Source organism: Lipotes vexillifer, unplaced genomic scaffold (assembly GCF_000442215.2).
Source record: "Lipotes vexillifer unplaced genomic scaffold, Lipotes_vexillifer_v1.1 scaffold400, whole genome shotgun sequence".
NCBI lineage: Eukaryota > Metazoa > Chordata > Mammalia > Artiodactyla > Lipotidae > Lipotes > Lipotes vexillifer.
In genome coordinates, this window is record NW_006786594.1 from 235,199 (window position 1) to 246,903 (window position 11,705).

Consider the following 11,705-nt stretch of genomic DNA (forward strand, 5'->3'; position numbering starts at 1 on the left):
CAGGCGGACTCTCAACCACTGCGCCACCAGGGAAGCCCCTAAGGTTGCATATTTTTAACAAGTACTGAGTGATTATCTTCAGGAAAGCTTAAAAAACACTGCTGAGTTATTATTGTTCTTTGCAGTCCTGTTTTCTTTGCTTAGAACCCTTTCGAGCCCCCACCCCTTTAACTGGATTCGGCCTTCAGGTTTCAGCTTCCATGGCACTGTCCTGTCCTCTTTCCTGCCCACCAGGACACTGGCTCACTCCACGGGTGACAATTGCCCTCAGGCTCACTGAGGCGAGGCGGGGCTGGTCCCTGGGTCCCCCACTGCCTCCCTCCCCTCTAGGTGGGCTCCGTGGAAGAGTTTCAAGGCCATCCCCCCCCCTCTAGGTGGGCTCCGTGGAAGAGTTTCAAGGCCAGGAGCGCAGCGTCATCCTCATCTCCACCGTGCGGAGCAGCCAGAGCTTTGTGCAGCTGGATCTGGACTTTAACCTGGGTTTCCTCAAGAACCCCAAGGTTCGGGGGCTGGGGGGTGGCAGGGACTCCTCCTTCCTGAGGGCTCTTCCCTGCTGTAACCCCAGCACTTCTTCTTATCAGAGGTTCAACGTGGCTGTGACCCGGGCCAAGGCTTTGCTCATCGTGGTGGGCAACCCGCTCCTGCTGGGCCACGACCCCGACTGGAAAGTGTGAGCATCCCACCCGCAATCCCTCCTGGTTGTCACAGCCCCCAGCCTAGGACAGCTGTAGTTTTATGAAGCACCCTTGGGGCTCAGTGAATCTTCCAATCTGTTTATCTTTTTTTTTTTGTGGTATGTGGGCCTCTCAGTGCTGTGGCCTCTCCCGTTGCGGAGCACAGGCTCCGGATGCGCAGGCTCAGTGGCCATGGCTCACGGGCCCAGCCGCTCCGTGGCATGTGGGATCCTCCCGGACCGGGGCACGAACCCGCATCCCCTGCATCAGCAGGCGGACTCTCAACCACTGAGCCACCAGGGAAGCCCCAGTCTGTTTATCTTAACGATATCCCCATTTGCCAAGGTTAAGTAACTTGCCCCAAGGCACAGGTCCCCGTGTGCAGGACCAAGGCTGGGCCTCCAGCCTCTGCTGGTACTCAGCCAGCCTTGTGCAGCTGTGTGTGTGAATGTCCCTGTACCCCACAGATTCCTAGAGTTCTGTAAAGAAAACGGGGGGTATACCGGGTGCCCCTTCCCTGCCAAACTGGACCTGCAGCAGGGGCAGAACTTACTCCAGGGTCTGAGCAAACTCAGCCCCTCTACCTCAGGTATGGCTGGGCCAGGGTGGGCTAGGTTGGGGGACAGTGCTGAGGGAGGATGTAAGTTACTAACAGAGGCTTCCTCTCTTTATAGGACCCAAAAGTCACGACTGCCAGGCGCGGGAGGGTGAAGGGGGCCTGCCCCTGCAAGTGGAGCCCGAGTGGAGGAATGAGCTCTGAGGACCGCCCACCCGACCCTTCCCCTGCTGCTAACATCAAGCTGCTAACAATTGGGGGAAGGGGGAGGAAGTAAAACTGAAAGAAAAAAAAAAAAAGCTTATTCTATGCAAAAGCCTCCTTGTCTCTTCAGCCTGGCCCCAGCTTCCTGAACTCCCAAGATGACCTCACAGGGGAGGGTGGGACCGTCACACCAGCCCAGGGCCATACCCCTCCCTCCCCCCACAGAAAGGAACCCAACCCCCATGTCCAGGGGAGGAAACCTAGTGGGAGGTGGCAGGGAAGCCACCCACAGGCTTCTAAGTTTAGCCCAGTGCTCCAGACCACTCCCCTCACCCGCCTCCAAGGCCCAGAGCCAGGCATGACCTCATCCTTTTCTCCAGGACTCCACCCTGCCTGCCCGGGAGTCCTGCCTTTGCAGATAGGGGGCCAGCCTGGCAAGCACCCTGGAGAGATGGGACTCCAGGCTCACAGGGATCAGGAGAGAAAGACAGTAAGCCACTCATGTTGGAGCCTGTGCCCTTTATTCATGCCCCACACCAAGTACAGCCAGATGCAAGGCCCCTGCCCAAAGCAGAAACACCAGGGGTCCGGGACTCTGGGTTACACCCTCCAAGTCCCCTACCCCAGATACTCTCCTGTGAGCCAGAAGTGTATAAAGTGCTGGTGTGATGATCCTCTGGGGAAGGCCAAAGGGATCAAGAGCCCCACCCCTGGACCAAGGCAACAGGAGGAGGGACTGTGCTCTGGTTCCCAGAGTGCTGAGACGGGGCCTACGGCCAGGCCACCACCATCAGGGCTGGGGAAGCGCGATGCAGTCCTGGGCAGGAGGGAATTGGGAAAGGGAGCCTTCAGCAGGGATCCCTAATAGGGTGGGGCTGCTGGGGGCAGGGGGAGTTTCTGCACCCCTGTGAAGAGAGGTGGGGGAGGAGGGGAGGCTTGGGGATCTCAGAGAATGGGGCAGCCCCTCCGGCGCTTATTCTTGCGGACCTGGAGGCCAGCCCGAGTGGCCATCTCAAACACCTCCCGCACCCCCTCCTTGGTCTTGGCTGAGCACTCAAGGTAGCCAAAGGCACTGATCCGGTTTGCCATGTCCCGGCCTTCCTCAGATCGAACAGGCTCCTGGGGAGGTAGAAGGAGAGTGGTCAAAGGAAGCTGCTGGTTAGGTGCACCTCACCCATATTTGTAACAAGAACAAATATCTCCTCCAGCCATGACCCCACAAAGCATCCAAGCCCCGGCCGTAGATAGCTTCTAGGCTAGAGACCCAAGACTCCTATTTACCTTCAAAATTCTCCCCATCAGCCCTATACCCCACGGTACACTCTTCTCTTGCCTGAGTGAGGATCTACCATCTCCTGACTGACTTCCTGGCCTCTGTTCTCACTTTCTTCCAATCCATCCTCTATGGCTGCCAGAATCCTTTTTCTATCATGCTGACTCTGACCATATCTGCCCCCAGTTTAAAACTTTACCATAATTATCTTCAAAGAATAGTCTAGATTCCTTATCCTGACAGCTCTCCCTAATCAACTCGTCCTCTGGCTGGAAAGCCACTTACCAGGTCCCCAAATAAGCCAGCTCCCTCACTCTGGGCCTTTTCCCAGCCACTTAGAATACCCTCCGTTCCACATCCACAGCAGCCCACACACCTCCCCAGGTATACTCTGATGGCTCCACCTGCATACCTCAAGCAAAACATCTACTGTAAGAACCTGGTTCCCTGAGGGCAAGGATTTTCTCATTCATCTTAATAGCCCCAATGCCAAACAGTGGACAACAGACAAAATGCCAAGTGACCTTGGACAAGTCACCGTCCTCTGACAGTCTCATCGAATATTGGGTCAGACCCTAAGGGCCCCTCTGGTTCTCCCTCACCAGGGTGGGGGTGCCAGGGGGGTAGGAGGTGGATGCTACCGTCACTTCTAACATGGGGAGTCAGTAGGAGGGAGGCTCCTTCACCAGCCTGCAAGCCCTCAGAGGGCACCTTCCTCCCCAAGGCCTCCCAGCCTGGCGGCTGCACCCACCTGCTTCATCTTGGCCAGCTCTCTCCGGGTATGTTCATCTTGCCTCAGGTCCTTCTTATTCCCCACTAGGATGATGGGCACATTGGGGCAGAAGTGCTTCACCTCCGGGGTCCACTTCTCAGGAATGTTTTCTGCACAGACACGTCCCAACAGGGGTTGGTGCCTCCACTTAGGCTAGAAGGCTTCCCCTGGGTCGCCTTGTCTCCGCAGGGCAGAGTCTTAGAGGCTATTCAGCATGATAGTCCCTTTCACAGGTCAACCCACCCCCGCCGCCCTCACAGTACACACCCTTCCCTGAGCCCTCCAAGGGCCAGAGTCACCACAGGGAAGGAGGCTAACGGGGCTCCCTGGCACCCCTCCCACACAGCTTCTGAAGATGGCTGAAAGGAGCCAAGGCAAGAGCTCCCTCTGGTTGGTTCATTCCAAGGGATTCTCAGCCCCCTCCCTCCAACCCCCTCACCCAGGCTGTCGGGGCTGTCGATGGAGAAGCACATGAGGATGACGTCAGTGTCCGGGTAGGAGAGAGGCCGCAGGCGATCATAGTCTTCCTGCCCTGCTGTGTCCCACAGAGCCAGCTCCACCTGACACACAGGGCCGGTGCTTAGCTAGCCTGAGGGCCCCAGTTACACACCCCACACCCTGCCACCCAGAGGTCCTCTCTGAAATCCTGGTCCCTTAGGTTCACTGAACATCTACCTACTGAACACCTACTATGTGCCAGGGATAGTGCTATTCATTGTCACACAACATAAACTGAGTTTCTTAAATCCTGAGACAACAGCGTTTGATCTTTGTGCAGTTTGAGCTGCCATCAGGAGCGCCACTATTTTATTTAATACTCATAAAAACCCTTCGAAGGAGGCCGTACCATTATTTCCATTTCACAGCTGGGGGAGCTTAAACCCAGAGGCAAAGGGACTGGGCCCAGATTACACAGCCAGTGTGTAAAAAACCAGGAGGTTATCCAGATTTCCTAAGACTGCAGTTTCACTTCCTAACTTCCACTGGTTCCAGCAGGGAGAGTGAAGCAAGGACATGGGTGGATGGTGAGCACGGACATCCCAGGTCCATAAGTGATGGGGGCAGGCGTGGTTCCAAGGGGCTCTTCGCCTTTACCTGCTTGCCGTCCACCTCTATGTCGGCGATGTAGTTCTCAAAGACAGTAGGGACATAGACTTCTGGGAACTGGTCCTTGCTGAAGACGATGAGGAGGCAGGTCTTCCCACAGGCCCCATCCCCGACGATCACCAGCTTCTTTCGAATGGCAGCCATGGCTGGGGCTGGTAGGGAAGAGGCAGTGGGTATGTTGGGAAAAGCCATTAAGTCCACAAACACTTCTCGAGGGCCCCCAAGCCCTCCCTGGAAACCAAGGCATCCAGTGAAGGGAGAGGAGGGAGGGAAAGGGGCTTGCTCAGGCATGTTCTTGCCAAGAACCAAGTGGTCGGGCAACTGAGCTTGAAATTCCTAATCTCAAGGTCAGGGGCAGGTCTCCCCCATGGGTTAGAATACAGAAATGGGAGGTGGAAGAACCACCCACTTGGGAGCCAGAAAGCATGAGTTCTAATCTAATCCACTCCCCAACTGTGGGCCCCTGGACACCTAGAGGGGTGCTCAGGGACCAGTGACGTGTCCAGAAGGGCAAGCTTTTATCTATTCTACATATCAGGGTTTCAAGTCAGATGTATTTGTTACCAGGATTTCAATACTTTTTAAAGTTTAATAATTGTGAAGGTCCAATCTGGAACACACTGTCCCAAAGTCAGCACAAGTCATGCCTGCCCAGCGAAAAACGAAGAGTCCCTACCCATATGGGTGGGTAAGGGAAAGAATATTTATCACACCCCTAGGTGCCAGGCACTATGGTGGGCATTTGGACAAAAAACACCTCCCTCAGTCCCCAGAAGCCTGGAAGGTAGGTAGTGAGCTCCCCATTTTGACAAACTAGGAAAGTGAGATTCATTGAGGTTAAGACATGAATTCAGAGTTGTGGCAGGGATGGCACTCAAAGCAGGGCTGTGTGACTCTAGAGTCTGTTGCTTTTCTACATATCACCCCAGAGGTGGGAAGGAGAGCAGAGGGAGGGAAACCCAGACAGAGCGCAGCGGCAGCAGCCAGCAGGCTTCCCTGGCCCACCCTGTCCCGGTCCCCAGAGCCCCGAGTCACACAAAGGAGGCTCAGTCCAGGCAGTGCCCACAGCCCACATTCGGGCAGCCTGCCTTCCTCCCCCTGCTTCCTACTGGGCCTGGAAGCTACACTGGGTCACTCAGCCCCAGGCAGGGGACAATGACCACACTGTAGGGAGCCACACATCTACCACAGCAGAGCGACTGAGAATAATCCACTAGGGAATCACCTCCACCCACTCCCTGGAACAGCCCCTTCCTCCACTCTGTCCAGCTCACCCTGAGGCCCTGCCCACCCCTCCCTGTGACTCAGGGCAAGGAGTCAGCTTCCTGGGGTTTCCATGTGTCCCCTGCCCCCAACACACACCAAAGAGCATCTGCACAGTTCATCACACCTTCCCAGCTTCCCCGTGCCTAAGCTGAGCCTCACTTCCTCCTTCCCTGGGGAGAGGAGCTGACCTCCAGTCGGCTGGAGTTCCCAGGCCTACAGCCCAGGAGGAAGAGAGGGCGGGCTCTGGGCCTGAGATGAAGTCGAAGCTGTTGGGAGAAGCGGGGGCTGGAGCCTGTGCTGGGAGGAGCCCCCAAAAAAGAGACAAATGGGAGCCAGTCCCAGCACCAACCACACAGGGAGTAGTTAAAAAAGAAGGGGACGGTAACCTGATCTCTGCCCCAAACCTGGCTTTTTCTCAGTCCCACATCCTGTCAAACTAGGCTGAACTCCTTTACTCCCCACACACCACCACCACCTCACAGCCCTGCCTTGGTCTGCCTTTTAGGGAGGGAATACTCCAGCCCAAGGCAAGCTCTCTTCAGCAGTGGGATCCCGGGTGGCCTCCTCCTCCACACACACACATGCACAACAGTGGGATGGGGGCAAGTGGATATGAATCAGAGGGAATTTATAGGAGTTGAGTGCGCGGCCACACTCTCCCCATCACAACAGGGGCTCTCTCTGATACCCCCAAAACAGGCAAGAAGGCATTCACCCTGCCAGCAGATCCCCTCCAAAAATGGAAACCACCCTTCAGAAAAGGGGGTCTCAGGCTTCCCTGGTGGCGCAGTGCTTAAGAATCTGCCTGCCAATGCAGGAGACGGGTTCGAGCCGTGGTCTGGGAATATCCCACGTGCCGTGGAGCAACTAAGCTCATGCGCCACAACTACTGAGCCTGCGCTCTAGAGCCCGCGAGCCACAACTACTGAGTCCCTGTGCCACAACTACTGAAGCCCGCGTGCCCTAGAGCCCTGTGCTCTGCAACAGGAGAAGCCACTGCAATGAGAAGCCCGCGCGCGCACCGCAACTAGAGAAAGCCCCTGTGCAGCAAAGAAGACCCAACGCGGCCAAAAATAAATAAAATACATTAATTAAAAAAAAAAAGAAAAGGGGGTCCCCTGGAAATTCCACCCAGGTGACCAGCACCCTCACCTACTCCCACAGGTTCCATTGGTCCAACTGTGGGAAGACAGGCTGGGGTAGCCTCAACCTGGGATGGGCAGTATTGACGGAGGGATGGAGCGCATTCACCACTGGGGTGAATACCAATTGCTTAGGCATGAGTATGCCCACCCCAGGCAAGGCAGTTTAGGTGGCACCAGATGGTGGTGGGCAGAGGCCAGACTCCAGGGCAAGGGCATACATTAAATGACCTAGAGCCCCCCATCTCAATTAGAAGATGTTCCCTTCAGGCTCAGAAGAGTAGTTGGCCCAGGCCAGGCCAGGCCAGGCCACCAGGCCCAAGGCCAAGATGGCGAAAACAACAGCTCCCTGTGAGAGGCAGCCCCTGAGGAACTGCCCCACTGACCCTAAGAGGGGCAACCAAACCCCACACGGGGCCTGGGATGACCCTGGAATTTCTGGGGCCTTCCCTGGAATAAAACAGCTGCCGTCTCCTCAATCATTCTCTAGATTTCCAGATGAACCAGGTTCTGCTGTACCCTGCCCACCACCCCTGCGGTCTAGGGAAGAAATCAGATACCTCCTCCTCAACTTGAAAACCACACACACGCACACACGGGCTGTATCCTTCCCAATCTCCTGTACCTCCACTCCAGGCCGGCTCCAGAAACCATCTAGGGCGACGTCCGGACCCCCGGGGCAGTGGCAGCCCCCGCGGTCACACCCGCTCCTATTCCCGAGGTAGTGAGCTCCCCATTTTGACAAACTAGGAAAGTGAGATTCATTGAGGTTAAGACATGAATTCAGAGTTGTGGCAGGGATGGCACTCAAAGCAGGGCTGTGTGACTCTAGAGTCTGTTGCTTTTCTACATATCACCCCAGAGGTGGGAAGGAGAGCAGAGGGAGGGAAACCCAGACAGAGCGCAGCGGCAGCAGCCAGCAGGCTTCCCTGGCCCACCCTGTCCCGGTCCCCAGAGCCCCGAGTCACACAAAGGAGGCTCAGTCCAGGCAGTGCCCACAGCCCACATTCGGGCAGCCTGCCTTCCTCCCCCTGCTTCCTACTGGGCCTGGAAGCTACACTGGGTCACTCAGCCCCAGGCAGGGGACAATGACCACACTGTAGGGAGCCACACATCTACCACAGCAGAGCGACTGAGAATAATCCACTAGGGAATCACCTCCACCCACTCCCTGGAACAGCCCCTTCCTCCACTCTGTCCAGCTCACCCTGAGGCCCTGCCCACCCCTCCCTGTGACTCAGGGCAAGGAGTCAGCTTCCTGGGGTTTCCATGTGTCCCCTGCCCCCAACACACACCAAAGAGCATCTGCACAGTTCATCACACCTTCCCAGCTTCCCCGTGCCTAAGCTGAGCCTCACTTCCTCCTTCCCTGGGGAGAGGAGCTGACCTCCAGTCGGCTGGAGTTCCCAGGCCTACAGCCCAGGAGGAAGAGAGGGCGGGCTCTGGGCCTGAGATGAAGTCGAAGCTGTTGGGAGAAGCGGGGGCTGGAGCCTGTGCTGGGAGGAGCCCCCAAAAAAGAGACAAATGGGAGCCAGTCCCAGCACCAACCACACAGGGAGTAGTTAAAAAAGAAGGGGACGGTAACCTGATCTCTGCCCCAAACCTGGCTTTTTCTCAGTCCCACATCCTGTCAAACTAGGCTGAACTCCTTTACTCCCCACACACCACCACCACCTCACAGCCCTGCCTTGGTCTGCCTTTTAGGGAGGGAATACTCCAGCCCAAGGCAAGCTCTCTTCAGCAGTGGGATCCCGGGTGGCCTCCTCCTCCACACACACACATGCACAACAGTGGGATGGGGGCAAGTGGATATGAATCAGAGGGAATTTATAGGAGTTGAGTGCGCGGCCACACTCTCCCCATCACAACAGGGGCTCTCTCTGATACCCCCAAAACAGGCAAGAAGGCATTCACCCTGCCAGCAGATCCCCTCCAAAAATGGAAACCACCCTTCAGAAAAGGGGGTCTCAGGCTTCCCTGGTGGCGCAGTGCTTAAGAATCTGCCTGCCAATGCAGGAGACGGGTTCGAGCCGTGGTCTGGGAATATCCCACGTGCCGTGGAGCAACTAAGCTCATGCGCCACAACTACTGAGCCTGCGCTCTAGAGCCCGCGAGCCACAACTACTGAGTCCCTGTGCCACAACTACTGAAGCCCGCGTGCCCTAGAGCCCTGTGCTCTGCAACAGGAGAAGCCACTGCAATGAGAAGCCCGCGCGCGCACCGCAACTAGAGAAAGCCCCTGTGCAGCAAAGAAGACCCAACGCGGCCAAAAATAAATAAAATACATTAATTAAAAAAAAAAAGAAAAGGGGGTCCCCTGGAAATTCCACCCAGGTGACCAGCACCCTCACCTACTCCCACAGGTTCCATTGGTCCAACTGTGGGAAGACAGGCTGGGGTAGCCTCAACCTGGGATGGGCAGTATTGACGGAGGGATGGAGCGCATTCACCACTGGGGTGAATACCAATTGCTTAGGCATGAGTATGCCCACCCCAGGCAAGGCAGTTTAGGTGGCACCAGATGGTGGTGGGCAGAGGCCAGACTCCAGGGCAAGGGCATACATTAAATGACCTAGAGCCCCCCATCTCAATTAGAAGATGTTCCCTTCAGGCTCAGAAGAGTAGTTGGCCCAGGCCAGGCCAGGCCAGGCCACCAGGCCCAAGGCCAAGATGGCGAAAACAACAGCTCCCTGTGAGAGGCAGCCCCTGAGGAACTGCCCCACTGACCCTAAGAGGGGCAACCAAACCCCACACGGGGCCTGGGATGACCCTGGAATTTCTGGGGCCTTCCCTGGAATAAAACAGCTGCCGTCTCCTCAATCATTCTCTAGATTTCCAGATGAACCAGGTTCTGCTGTACCCTGCCCACCACCCCTGCGGTCTAGGGAAGAAATCAGATACCTCCTCCTCAACTTGAAAACCACACACACGCACACACGGGCTGTATCCTTCCCAATCTCCTGTACCTCCACTCCAGGCCGGCTCCAGAAACCATCTAGGGCGACGTCCGGACCCCCGGGGCAGTGGCAGCCCCCGCGGTCACACCCGCTCCTATTCCCGCCACTTCACCGGCCCGGCGGGGGGGATTCCCACCTCAACCCGGACTCGGGCCCAGACCCACACCCAAGCCTAGGTTCACAGAGGGCCGCCAGGCCTGGAAGCTAGAGCGTCTGCGCTGGGGCTCCCTCGCGGAGACCCAAGTTGCCGTCTCTCCCCTCGCCCGGCCGGGCAGGTTCCGGGAAGCCGGGAGGAGAAGGGAACTGACTCCGACTCGGACACCAAGAGGCGAGAGGCCCTGCGGGTCAATTCCCGGGGCCCCTCACTGCAGCCCGGGAGGGCAGGGAGGGGCCGAGCCGGCCCGACCCCCGCACCGCCCAGACGCCGCGTACGAGGGAGGGCAGGCGGCCCGCGCTTGGACCAAAGCCCCTCCCCGGCCGGCGCCCCGAGCTCCTGCCAGGCGGAGAAGTGGGGAGGTGCTCTCCTGCGGATGAGTGCCCAGGACGACCCCGCCGCCCAGAGCCCCAAGCCGGGATACCTTCCGCTCCGCCGCTTCCAGCTGCGCGGCCGGTGCCGGAGGCAGAGACTGACCCGAGGGGCACCGCCCCGCCCTCCTCCAGCGCCGCGGCGGGGAGGGGCGACTCGCGGGGAGGGGCGACTCGCGGGGAGGGGCGACTCGCGGGGAGGGGCGGGCTGGGCGGCCCTTGGCTCCGCCCGCCCACGGCCCCCACTCACGGCCCCCACTCACGGCCCCAGAGGGTCGCCCAGCGAGAGTCCCCGGCGTCTGAGGGAGATGCTGGGACTGTGGAGGAGTGGGCAGCGGGGCGAGGCGCGGCGAACGGGACCCATGAGGACTCTGCCTCTGCCCCACCTTCCAGCTCCTAGTGGCGGACCGGCGTCGGGAAAGTTGAGAGGCGCCCGGGGTGGGGTCAGGAAAGGGCCGCTGCTGCCCTCGCGTGGCCAACCGGCCACCCGCGCCTACATCACCTGGGGCTTCGCGGGAGGCGGGACTGGAAAAGACGGCTTCGGGGAAGCCCGAGGAGAAGGCCGCGGAAGATGCCCACCCTCTGCTCCTAGGATCATTGCGGAGTAAGTACAACCCACCATAACCCCCCCAGGCCTGGAGACCTTTCGGAACCTCTGAGATTCAGGGCACTTGGTTCCACCTCACAATTCCCTTCCTTCCCCCTACCTGGAATTTCCAACTCCTACCCATCCTTCCACCCTGGAATCTTTCTGGATTCCCAGCTGGGAATTCAGTTGCCACCCCCGTTGTATTATTTCTGTGCCTCTAGGGACACCTAGCCGGGCCTGACTTGTGCGTTGGGTATTTACCAACAGGTGTATCTTCTTCCCTGAAAGGTACCTGAGGAGGTGGATGGAGGATGAGGAAGTCTACTCACATTTTATTAGCTTGTGCAGGGCACACTACATAGCTTCTAATAGTCATCACAGATCTCTAGGTTAAGTGTACCCATCCCCTTTTGCCTGTAAGTAAACTGAGGCTTGGGGGGCGAGTTAAGTGGCTTAACTTAAGTGGCTTAATTTTGCCATTTGTATGTGGCAGAGCAAGAACTCAGATAGTCAGGCCTGTCTGGCTCCAAAGCTGGTCTCTGTCTCTACTGCCCACTGTGATCCTCCAACCTGTCCCTTCCCACTGTCTGGCACAGTGTGTGGCACATAATAGATTTTCAACAAATACTTGCTGAATGAA

The 11,705-nt window shown here is 57.6% G+C and overlaps 2 protein-coding genes across 2 annotated transcripts in view; one reads left to right on the forward strand and one right to left on the reverse strand.

The window, feature by feature from the left end:
* MOV10 (Mov10 RNA helicase) overlaps nucleotides 1-1,434 on the forward strand; it is a 23,340-nt gene extending 21,906 nt beyond the window's left edge. The window contains exons 17-20 of the mRNA XM_007459042.1: nucleotides 375-500; nucleotides 582-670; nucleotides 1,142-1,263; nucleotides 1,349-1,434. Coding sequence (XP_007459104.1) covers nucleotides 375-500; nucleotides 582-670; nucleotides 1,142-1,263; nucleotides 1,349-1,434 — 423 coding nt within the window. The remainder of the gene's footprint in view (nucleotides 1-374; nucleotides 501-581; nucleotides 671-1,141; nucleotides 1,264-1,348) is intronic.
* Nucleotides 1,435-1,938: 504 nt separating this feature from the next.
* On the reverse strand, nucleotides 1,939-10,573 carry RHOC (ras homolog family member C). Its single transcript, XM_007459043.1, has 5 exons — nucleotides 10,530-10,573; nucleotides 4,575-4,732; nucleotides 3,919-4,039; nucleotides 3,459-3,589; nucleotides 1,939-2,553 (listed from the first exon to the last, which is right to left on the reverse strand). Exons 2-5 carry the CDS (start codon nucleotides 4,728-4,730, stop codon nucleotides 2,380-2,382), a joined length of 582 nt encoding a protein of 193 aa, XP_007459105.1. The 5' UTR covers nucleotides 4,731-4,732; nucleotides 10,530-10,573; the 3' UTR covers nucleotides 1,939-2,379.
* Nucleotides 10,574-11,705: the final 1,132 nt, after the last annotated feature.

Bases quoted from the DNA above. Each gene is read 5' to 3' on its own strand.
- RHOC (XM_007459043.1), bottom strand. From the start codon at position 4,730: ATGGCTGCCATTCGAAAGAAGCTGGTGATCGTCGGGGATGGGGCCTGT. The intron at 4,040-4,574 runs GTAAAGGCGAAG...CCTGTGTGTCAG, and splicing joins TAGAGGTGGACGGCAAGCAG to GTGGAGCTGGCTCTGTGGGA. The intron at 2,554-3,458 runs GTGGGTGCAGCC...CTACCTCCCCAG, and splicing joins AGCTGGCCAAGATGAAGCAG to GAGCCTGTTCGATCTGAGGA.